Here is an 11011-nt window from a genome sequence, read left to right on the forward strand (position 1 = left end):
ACCGTTGGATTTGATAAAGAGTCAAACAATGTTGAGATTTTATTAAAAATCTAACACTGCTTCTTGCTTCTAAATTCGTCCTACGCGTTTCAATTCCGTCCAAACGCATTGAAACGCCATTAGATTTTCTTCGTCCTACGGATAAACGGAGAAAAAGGGGATGCGCTAGGAGCGCTTCTTTTGTTTTGAGAACAATGAGCGTAAATATGCATACAATGCGCTCTAATAGGATTTATGTCGTAGCTAATGAACTAACGCATCGGAACAAACGTAGTATTGTTTTGTGCATGGTGAAATCATTGATATTATTGATGATTTCTGCTCGATAGAACGGAAATGGGCGATTACGACGAAGTAGCGCTCTTCCCTATATCGATTATTTGCAGGGTGTTTGGTTTGAACCGGTAAAAAATTGAGAGCCAAATGAACAACAAAATTGATGACAGCAAAATAATCCGGGACGGAAAGATTACAATGAATTCCACAATTTTTGTGACAGCACATCAATCCCTTCGCGATTTTCACGACATCATTTAATGATACCGCGATTTTCGCGACTGAAAATTCAAATCCGCGACAAATCCGCGAGAATCGCGAAATCCGCGAAATTCGCGAAATCCGCGCCTGTTGTAACAGCCCTGTAAATAATGTAGGGAGTTTGGCAGCTGTAGTATATCCCTATTTCTTTCACATAATTGAACTAGGGACCATTACGGACGCAAAGAATTCAGTTAAATCTGCAATTTAAACCATTTATTCCTGACTTCCATCTAGTGCCTGTTTTTGACTTTTCTTCTGGTAAATCCGCTCCTCTAGTTTAGCACATGCTTGTTCGATTTCGTAGTTCTTCGACACCAGCATGACCCACTGCGCCTCCAAGGACCGCAACTTTTCACCACCTTGTGTCTGCTTCGTTTTTCTCTTCCAGTTGACATCCTGGATCTCCTTCTTGATGGCTTCCAGTTGAGCCTGAGCTTTGGCTTGCATAGCCGTTAGCACCTCCAGGTAGGACTTCCACATTTCGCACCCATATTCCATCATCAGGTCGAGATTCATCGCCCGGATGGCCTGATGTTCGAGCTGTGCCATCGAGTTGTCCACACTCTCGGTCCATGCGGGTACTTCGGACATTTTGCCACCGGGTGGAGGTGGAAGCTCATAACGCTTCATGCTCAACGGTTCCATGGGTAGACGATTCTGGATTCGCTCAAATTCCGTCGTCATCAGTTCGCTTTCGAAGGCGGCCGTATTCAGAGTGGGAAGATGTTCTAGATAGTTTTTCGTGGGTCGGTAACGGCGGCATTCCTCTTCAACCATGGCGATTGCCTATTTTTTGTATAAGAGAATTATTATAAGTTTTTTTGTGAAATTATGAAAATTGAGCTCTTTTCAAAAGTGTATCGTTTAAACTATGGAAAATAAAATACCGTGCCGATTCAAATTTCGGACACTTAAACTCGAATTTCGGACACTTTTAAAAGTTGATTATCTCGGTCGAATATGATCCACATGTCTTGTAAATTTTAAATTTTTTTGACTAGTGCCCTCCACGATCATCTAACATTATTACTTTGTTTCTAACTGGATGTAATATTTAATTAAAAATGAAGGTGTCCGAAATTTGAGTCGGAACGGTACACAATACTGCTCACGTGAATCGCAAAACTACTTACTTCAGGGCGCAGCCAGATGACGCGACTAAAACGCTGGCCAGACCGCTATACTGAGCAGTTATAGAACATTCTTCTTTGCTTAAACGCCGGCCAGACTGGCGAGTTATAACATGTTATAACGGTTGTCAAATAATTGCAACACAGAAACCACCATCAAGATAGCGCTATAACATGTTATAACTCTGTAGTCTGAACGTACTATTAAGCGCTGTCCAGACTGAGCAGTTATAACATGTTATAACGGTTGTCAAATAGTTGCAACACAGAAATTACCATCAAGATAGCGCTAAAACATGTTATAACTCTGTAGTCTGAACAAGGCATTATAGCATTTTATAAGCTTATGTCATCTTGTCCATATTTATTATAACATGTTATAACTCTGTATTCTGAACGTACTATCCTACTTTCATGCTACATTATGATTGGGGAGTTATAAACATGTTATAAGGCTTTCTGGATGACATTTTTCTTGTTGATATGTTATAACTCTGTAGTCTGAAGAAATTATAAAATGATTCAATAATTATCGACAAGAAAAATGTCAAGTTATAACTGCTGCTGCTAATTTGAATTAAATGGAAAATAATAACCTTTTTGCTCTTATGAGTATTCCATTAACAACCCAATTTCATCATTCCTCGCCGATAGCTTGAAGTAGCCGGACGTAGTTTGTTCGTGTCTCCGTTGCGGGTATTAGTTTCGTAGCCGGTGGAGTTTTTTTTTCCCACCATAGTGGTTTTTTTATATCGCGCGTTTTACCTACCGTGGACGAAGTTCAGTGCCCAAGGCAACCGCAGTCAGCAGAGGAAGTAGCCACCTTTAGCGACGCTATAGGTGGACTATCATCTCACCGTCATCATCTCATCACCACTCCAAAGCAGCAAGCAACAACAACAAAGCAGCAAACGGAGTGGCTGCACCAGCTCACACAGCCGGCACCGGCCGGTGTTAAGTATTCTATACAATAGTCTTCTCTAGCCCATTGCCGCGCTTTTGTTATTGAATTTTGCGCGTGGCTTTGCCCTCTCCCCTGATAGGGTTGTGAGGGCTATAGTGGTGCAACTTCTTGCAACTAATAAAGTTTTTTTTTTTTTTTTTATAATTTTGTTATTGTTTTGTTTGGTTGTTCATACACTGGGCAACAAAATATTAACAACTAGTCGTTAAGTAGATTAATTGGTGAAGGTTTTTTGAAGTATTTTTTTTTTTTCCTTTTTAAGCGGTTGTGCACCGCGTTTGCGCAACACTTATGGCGTCTTCAGATACCTACGTTGCGCGAACTAGATACTATCAACCGTCTTCGAAAGGACCATGGGTTGTCTTTTTTCGGCCTAAAAATAAACCTTTGAAAACTCTCGACATTTCGAGAGACTTGCTGCGTAAGTATCCGGGAATCTTGGTACATAAAGAGAGATTCAATAAACTGCGTGTAGAAGCACCGACTTATGATGTGGCAAATAAAATTGCTGAACATGAGCTGTTTAGTGTTGAGTACAACATCTACATCCCTTCTCGAGATGTGGAGATAGAAGGTGTGGTCTCCGACGCGAGTCTGAGTGTCGAGGATTTAAAACGAGCATCGGGTTGCTTCAAAAACTCGAAAATCGGTCAGCAGGTACAGATACTGGATGTCAGGCAACTGCATTCAGTATCTTTGCAAGATGGCAAGAAAGTTTATCAGCATTCAGACTCGTTTCGGGTGACTTTCGCTGGTTCAGTTCTCCCAAACTTTGTCAAAGTTGATGGTGCTTTTTTTCCGGTGCGGTTGTTTGTACAGAGGGTATATAATTGTACCAACTGCAAAAGGCTGGGACACTCAGCCAGCCATTGCGGCAACAAAACTCGTTGTGGCAAATGTGGTGAAAACCACAAAGAGGATTCTTGCAACAAAGAATCAGTAAAATGCGCTTATTGTGGCGAGAATCCTCACCCCTTGCAGGAGTGCCCGATGTACAAACAGCACTCCGATAAAGTGCAGCGTTCAATCTCTGGACGCTCCAAGCAGTCATATGCACAAATGGTGAAGGCTGCATCAGCCGTCCAAGATGAAAATCAATTTTCGATTTTGTCAGCTGAAGAATCGGACTCTGACTCATCCGATGAGGGTGACTCTACGGTGGTACACGCACCTTTGAAAACGAACGGATCCTCAAAACGAAAATGCTCCTCCCCGAAAGTGCGCCGTAAGAAAACTAAAGTCACTCCCAGAGGATTGCAAAATTCCCAGGGTAATGGGGATGAAAAAATTAAATCGAAGGCTCCTACTGCTCCACTTCCTGGCTGCAGTAAGGATTTTCCGCCATTACCCAACAAAGAAAAGAAAAACAAAAAAGCTGCTCCTCAAACTTCTCAAAAGAAATCCAAGTCCGAACGCGGTTTGCTAGCTTTTTCGGACATTGTGGAATTCATATTAAATATGTTCAACATACAAGACCCTCTTAGAAGCTTAGTTTCTGCCTTGCTTCCAACATTAGAATCATATCTTAAGCAATTGACTGTTTCATGGCCCCTCCTTGCATCAATCATATCTTTCGATGGATAATTCGTCGAACGAGGTTGAAGATATGATCACTGTGCTACAGTGGAACTGCCGTAGTCTAGTGCCTAAACTAGACTCGTTCAAATTTTTACTTCACAATTCTGATTGTGATATATTTGCTCTCTGTGAAACATGGCTTTCTTCCGATAAAGAACTCAACTTCCACGATTTTAACATTATTCGCCTGGATAGAGACGATTCTTATGGAGGAGTACTTTTAGGGATCAAAAAGTGCTACCCTTTCTACAAAATTTCCCTTCCTGCTCTATCAGGCGTCGAAATCGTCGCTTGCCAAATAAATGTGAAGAACAAAGATCTTTGCATAGCTTCAGTATACGTTCCACCAAGAACCTCCATTAGCCGTAGTCAACTCTGGAATCTAGTTTCGATTCTTCCATCCCCAGTATTAATTCTGGGTGATATGAACTCCCATGGTACTGGGTGGGGCGATCTATATGACGACAATAGAGCGGCTATTTTTTACGATTTATGTGACGATTTCAATTTGACTATTTTGAACACTGGTGAAGCGACACGTATAGCAAAACCTCCGGCTCGAGAAAGCCGACTCGACCTATCTTTGTGTTCAAGATCGCTATCATTGGATTGTCAGTGGAAGGTTATCAATGATCCCCATGGTAGCGATCATTTGCCAATCATCATTTCAATTAAGTGTGCCCCTCACTCTGCAGAACCATCTCGTGTTCCATTTGATCTTACAAGGAACATAGATTGGCAGAAATATGCAACGGCGGTGACAATCGGTGTCGAATCAATAGATGCGCTTCCACCATTGGAAGAATATCGATTCCTAGCCGATTTGATTTACAAAAGCTCACTGGAAGCACAAAAAAGAAAAGTTCCAAGTGCACCCTTTAAAAGGAGACCAGCCACACCTGGTTGGGACGAAGAATGCACAAAATTGTATGTAGAAAAATCTGATGCTTTCAAAGCTTTTCGTAGACACAAAACCTCCACATACTTCGAGGAATATTCAAAGCTTGAGACAAAGCTGAAACAATTAATCAAAGCAAAAAAACGCGGTTATTGGCGCAATTTCGTCGAGGGACTCTCACGAGAAACCTCAATGAACACCTTGTGGAGGGTGGCTCGCAACATGCGTAACCGCTCATCTTTCAATGAGAGTGAAGAATACTCCAATCGATGGATATTCGATTTCGCTAAAAAGGTCTGTCCGGACTCAGTTCCAGCACAAAATATTCTTCGAGAAGCGTCTCCTAGCGGCGGCTCTCTGGATAGACCATTCTCAATGCTGGATTTCTCTATGGCTCTTCTTTCATCGAACAACTCCTCACCGGGAAGCGATATGATTAAATTCAATCTTCTGAAAAATCTCCCAGATATCGCTAAAAGACGCTTGCTAGACTTATTCAATTCCTTACTAGAAAACAACATTATACCGCCTGAATGGAGACAGGTCAAAGTAATAGCCATTCGAAAACCTGGCAAACCAGCGTCTGACCATAACTCATACCGTCCGATTGCCATGCTTTCGTGCATTAGGAAATTGTTGGAGAAAATGATCCTTCGGAGACTCGATCAGTGGGTCGAAACAAATAATTTGCTATCAAATACACAGTTTGGGTTCCGCAAGAGCAAAGGAACAAACGATTGTCTAGCGCTGCTTTCCACAGATATTCAACTGGCCTTTGCACACAAGGAGCAATTGGCTTCAGTATTCTTGGACATTAAGGGGGCTTTTGATTCAGTTTCCATTGAAATTCTGTCAGACAATCTGCACAGATGTGGACTTTCTGGAATTTTAAATAATTTCTTGTACAATTTGTTGTCAGAAAAGCAAATGAACTTTTCCCTTGGACAACTGACAACTTCCAGAATTAGCTACATGGGCCTGCCCCAAGGCTCATGTCTCAGCCCTCTTCTTTATAACTTTTACGTCAAAGATATCGACAACTGTTTGGCAGAACAATGCACGCTAAGACAACTTGCAGATGACGGTGTGGTTTCCGTAAGAGGTCCACATGCCGTGGACTTGCAAGGACCATTGCAAAATTCCTTAGATAACTTGTCTTCTTGGGCTATGAATCTAGGGATCGAATTCTCGCCGCAGAAAACTGAACTGGTAGTGTTTACTCGAAAGCGGTACCCAGCCCAAATGCAGCTTAATCTTTTGGGCAGAAACATTACCCAATCATTGTCTTTCAAGTACCTTGGGGTCTGGTTTGATTCAAAGTGCACTTGGAATGCCCATATTACGTATTTGAAGCAAAAATGTCAGCAGAGGATCAACTTTCTCCGTTCAATTTGCGGCACATGGTGGGGTGCTCATCCGGGAGACCTCATAACGCTTTATAAAACAACTATTCTCTCTGTTCTAGAGTACGGCTCTTTCTGCTTTCTCTCGGCAAGAAAAAGTCACCTAATAAAATTGGAACGAATTCAATATCGTTGTCTGCGTATTGCTCTAGGCTGTATGCACTCAACGCATAACATGAGTCTCGAGGTTCTGGCAGGAGTAACACCCCTCCAGAACCGTTTCTGGGAGCTCTCTCTCAGAATACTAATCAAATGCGGAGTGACGAACACACTTATAATTGCTAATTTTGAAGAAATTCTTGGGCTGAACACACAATCTCGATTTATGAGAATCTACCACCACTACATATCATCAGATATGTGTCTTCCTTGTTATACTCCAGACCGTGTTCACTTCACCAATCGCAGTTCCTCAATTGAATATGATCTGACCATGAAACAAGCAACTCATGGGATTCCCGATCAACTTCGACCTATTATTATTCCGCGTATTTTTACTGAAAAGTACCAACAAGTCAATTGCATGAAAAGATATTTTACAGACGGGTCCCGTCTCAATGGATCCACTGGCTTCGGTGTCTTCAATGAAAACTCTAGTGCCTTCCGCAAACTTCAGGAACCTTGTTCCGTTTTTGTTGCTGAGCTGGCAGCAATCAACTTCGCATTGGGGATGATTTCCAACATGCCCGCAGACCATTACTTCATCTTCACGGATAGTCTCAGTTCGATTGAGGCTATTCGGTCGATGAAACAAGGTAGGCACTCATCTTATTTCCTTTCAAAGGTAAGGGAGCAGATGTGTGTGCTGGTCGAAAGATCATATATGATTACCTTTGTATGGGTCCCCTCACATTGCTCAATCCCAGGCAATGAGAAGGCGGACTCTCTCGCAAAGGTGGGCGCGCAGGAAGGCGAATTGTATGACAGGCAAATTTCACACGATGAATTTTACCATTTAGTGCGTCAGAGTACCTTTTCGAGTTGGCAAACCGATTGGGACACTGGAAATCTTGGACGGTGGTTACATTCAATTATTCCTAATGTTTCTTCGAGAGCGTGGTTTAAAGGCTTGGGCTTAAGTCGTGACTTCATTCGCGTGATGAGTAGACTTATGTCCAACCACTACTCGCTAGATGCTCATCTCAATAGAATAAACCTCGTGGACAGCAACATCTGTCGGTGTGGAAACGGTTACGATGACATCGAACACGCAGTTTGGCAATGTACGGATAATGACGCCGCCAGAGAGCGACTTTTGAATACCCTCGAGGCCCAAGGAAGACAACCCTATGTTCCTATCAGAGACGTGTTGGCAACCCGTGATCTCTGCTATATGCAGTCCGTTTATGTTTTTCTTCAAATGTCTAGTATAAGAATTTAATTCCTTTTGTCTTTTGTCTCTCTTTATTAGTTTTTGTTTGTCTTGTCCCCCCGTCTCGATGAGTCTCATCGTCGCCCACTGGTCACCCACCATAGCCGGTTGAACTCCGGACGAAGCTAGAACAGCACTACCGTTCATACTGGCGACAACGCTCTGATGAGACAACGAAACCCTACCCCAAGCTCCTCCCCTGATCCTATCCTTCGAAAATGTACCCTTCTAACCTCGAGTAAGCCGCGAGTAATCGGCCCAACTCCTACTAGACATAGAATTAAGTGAATTTTGTTACACACAGTGAACAATGAATTATCGGCTCCGTAAAGCTAACGCGATTGAGCCTTCCAAATAAACGAACTAGATAAAAAAAAAACCCAATTTCATAACATTAACGTAGTATTGTATACTAAAAAGAGCGGAATTACTTATAAAAGTGCGGTTTTACGTTGTATTGTCTTGGTGTCTTCTGCGGACTTATTCCTTGAGTCAAAGAATAAGTGCACCGAAGACATTAAAACGACTCGTAAATGCGCATTTTTAAAGCGTTTCCGCACTTATTATGTGCCCAATGCGCTAGGTATATAAATAATAATAATCACCCATATTCATGTTTTCGTTCGAACCGTTAGTAGCATAGAACAAAAATTGTATGGTTCGAACGAAAACAAGAATATGGGTGCATATAGGATTCCTTTGAATTTGTCGCGTCGCGTTGTTGCGCCACTCGCTCTGGCTGTCCAAGCTTCAGGTTTTCCATACAATATTACTGAAATTTATACTTACCGCTTCCCGAACTCCTGGATCATCGTAACCAAGATCGATGTACGGAAGCGCATCAACAAGCACTTCTCCTGCCATTTTAAAACTATCAGTTCTCACAAATTTAACTAAAATTAAACGTTTTTGAGATTGTTGAATCTTCTACTTCCCAACACGGCGGCGTAAAACAAAACAAACGTCATGACACCCACTCAAAAACCCATATAGCCCCTGCAGCAATAATATTCTGACAATCACCCATTGAACTGAAATTTCCGGCGTTTTGACAGTTCGAAGCTAGCGGCGAAAGGCCTCTTCGGAGCGTTTCCGCTTTCGCTATTTCTTTTTCAGTCCTCCGTGGCATGGCGGACGTGCTTTAACGATTTGAAGTCGTAATTAGTTTTTGAATTTTCGAGTGAAGTCGTGATCGAAAATGGTTAGTATCGGTGAAAAATAATTCGGAAAATACAATGCAATCGAATGGTGGTGAAAACTGCGGAGACGTAATATCGATTTTTGAAGAAATTTCGGTTTTTGCACGTGTTTGACAGATTGATTAAATTGTGCGACCGAAAGGCTCTTGTGTTGATGCGCCGTGGGATGGGTTTTCAAGGGTCAGGATGATGGAAAGGATAAAAATTTGAGCATCCGGTGGGGTGCATGGAGTCTAGGATCTAAAAGCTACTGGAACTTGATTCGGCGTAAAGTGTATGAACGGAAATCGATTGTTTACCGTGGTTTTTCACCGGAATCGTTCGATGTGTTGTGATTTGTTTATCATCACGTTCTTGTGTAGTCCCAGCACTAACCTCAATGCATTTCCATTTTCGGTTTTCAGAGTTTGACGGCATCTCGCCCGCTGGTCAGCATCTATTCTGACAAGAATGAAGCCCTGAAGGATAAGAACCTCACCTTGCCGTACGTGTTCAAGGCACCAATCCGGCCCGATGTAGTGAGCGAAGTTTCGCAGCTGATGCGCCGCAACAAGCGCCAGGCATATGCCGTGAGTGAAGCCGCCGGTCACCAGACCTCGGCCGAATCCTGGGGTACTGGTCGTGCTGTTGCCCGTATTCCGCGTGTCCGTGGTGGTGGTACTCACCGCTCCGGCCAGGGTGCTTTCGGTAACATGTGCCGTGGTGGACGTATGTTTGCCCCGACCAAGACCTGGCGCCGTTGGCATCGTAAGATCAACGTAAACCTGAAGCGCTACGCTCTGGTTTCTGCAATCGCCGCTTCCGGTGTTCCGGCTCTGGTGCAGTCCAGAGGTGAGTTAATTGCGATGGGAGTCGAATGGAACAAGATGTTAATTTGTTTTTATTTATTTTTTCTAGGACACGTCATTGACGGAATTTCGGAATTGCCCCTGGTCGTCTCGGATGATATCCAGAAGTTCCAGAAGACCAAGCAGGCCGTCGTTTTCCTGCGCCGTTCCAAGGTCTGGGCCGATGTCCAGAAGGTGTACAAGTCGCAGCGTATGCGCGCCGGTCGCGGTAAGATGCGCAACCGTCGTCGCGTCCAGCGTCGTGGTCCGTTGGTCATTTACGCTAAGGATGAGGGTCTACGCAAGGCATTCCGTAACATCCCCGGTGTTGATACGATGAACATCAATCGTATGAATCTGCTGAAGATGGCTCCAGGTGGTCATGTTGGCCGTCTGTGCGTCTGGACCGAATCCGCTTTCGCCCAGCTGAACGAAATTTATGGCACCTGGAAGAACAAGTCCACTGTCAAGAAGGACTACAACCTGCCAAACCCAATCATGGGCAACACCGATCTGGCCCGTCTGCTGAAGAGCGAAGAAATCCGCAAGGTCCTGAAGCCGGTTAAGAAGGCTGTCCACCGTCACGTGCGTCGTCTGAACCCGTTGACCAACACACAGCAGCTTATCAAGCTGAACCCGTACGCCCAGGTAACCAAGCGTCGTGCTCAGTTGGCCTCTAAGAAACGCAAGTACGAGCGCATCATCGCCTCGTTCAAGGCCCGTGGAATCGAGCTGCCCAAGAAGAACAGCGCGTTCAAGTTCTTGGACCAGGATAAGAAGCGTGTGGAGAAAGTGACCAAGACCAAGGCAGCTCGCATGGCCAAGGTCACCGCCCTCAAGGCTGAGAAGCTGACGAAGCGTGTGGCGAAGCACAAGGCACAGGAGAACGCCAGACGAGCTCGCAAGGGATTGCAACCACTGAAGGGCAAGAAGTAAACAAGCTCGTAATTTAGAAAGGGGAAAGGAGGTGTGTGTGTGGATATGCTTCTTTTCAATACTTTGTTTATTGATAATAATGTGTAAGGAAATAAATGCTGAGGAGTGCATACCTGTGGTACACGAGAATAATAAGTCTTATTTTTACGATTGTACAAACATAA

The 11011-nt window shown here is 43.6% G+C and overlaps 2 protein-coding genes across 2 annotated transcripts; one reads left to right on the forward strand and one right to left on the reverse strand.

The window, feature by feature from the left end:
* Positions 1 to 740: 740 nt before the first annotated feature.
* On the reverse strand, positions 741 to 8808 carry BCAS2 (BCAS2 pre-mRNA processing factor). The gene is made up of 2 exons (XM_065220149.1): positions 8675 to 8808; positions 741 to 1326 (listed from the first exon to the last, which is right to left on the reverse strand). Exons 1-2 carry the CDS (start codon positions 8747 to 8749, stop codon positions 754 to 756), a joined length of 648 nt encoding a protein of 215 aa, XP_065076221.1. The 5' UTR covers positions 8750 to 8808; the 3' UTR covers positions 741 to 753.
* A 120-nt stretch (positions 8809 to 8928) lies between these two features.
* On the forward strand, positions 8929 to 11011 carry RpL4 (ribosomal protein L4). The gene is made up of 3 exons (XM_065220101.1): positions 8929 to 9086; positions 9489 to 9915; positions 9982 to 11011. The coding sequence occupies exons 1-3, from the start codon at positions 9084 to 9086 to the stop codon at positions 10845 to 10847; spliced, it is 1296 nt and encodes a 431-aa protein (XP_065076173.1). The 5' UTR covers positions 8929 to 9083; the 3' UTR covers positions 10848 to 11011.

Source organism: Ochlerotatus camptorhynchus, unplaced genomic scaffold (assembly GCF_037179485.1).
Source record: "Ochlerotatus camptorhynchus isolate MF236.1 unplaced genomic scaffold, CSIRO-AGI_Acam_v1.1 ptg000116l, whole genome shotgun sequence".
NCBI classification, from domain to species: Eukaryota; Metazoa; Arthropoda; class Insecta; order Diptera; family Culicidae; genus Ochlerotatus; species Ochlerotatus camptorhynchus.

What these genes read in the sequence shown, in the direction of transcription:
- RpL4 (XM_065220101.1), top strand. An exon ending in GGCTCTGGTGCAGTCCAGAG is followed by an intron (nt 9,916 to 9,981) that starts GTGAGTTAATTG and finishes TATTTTTTCTAG; the next exon opens with GACACGTCATTGACGGAATT.
- BCAS2 (XM_065220149.1), bottom strand. Translation starts at nt 8,749, where the DNA reads ATGGCAGGAGAAGTGCTTGTTGATGCGCTTCCGTACATCGATCTTGGT. An exon ending in ATCCAGGAGTTCGGGAAGCG is followed by an intron (nt 1,327 to 8,674) that starts GTAAGTATAAAT and finishes TACAAAAAATAG; the next exon opens with GCAATCGCCATGGTTGAAGA.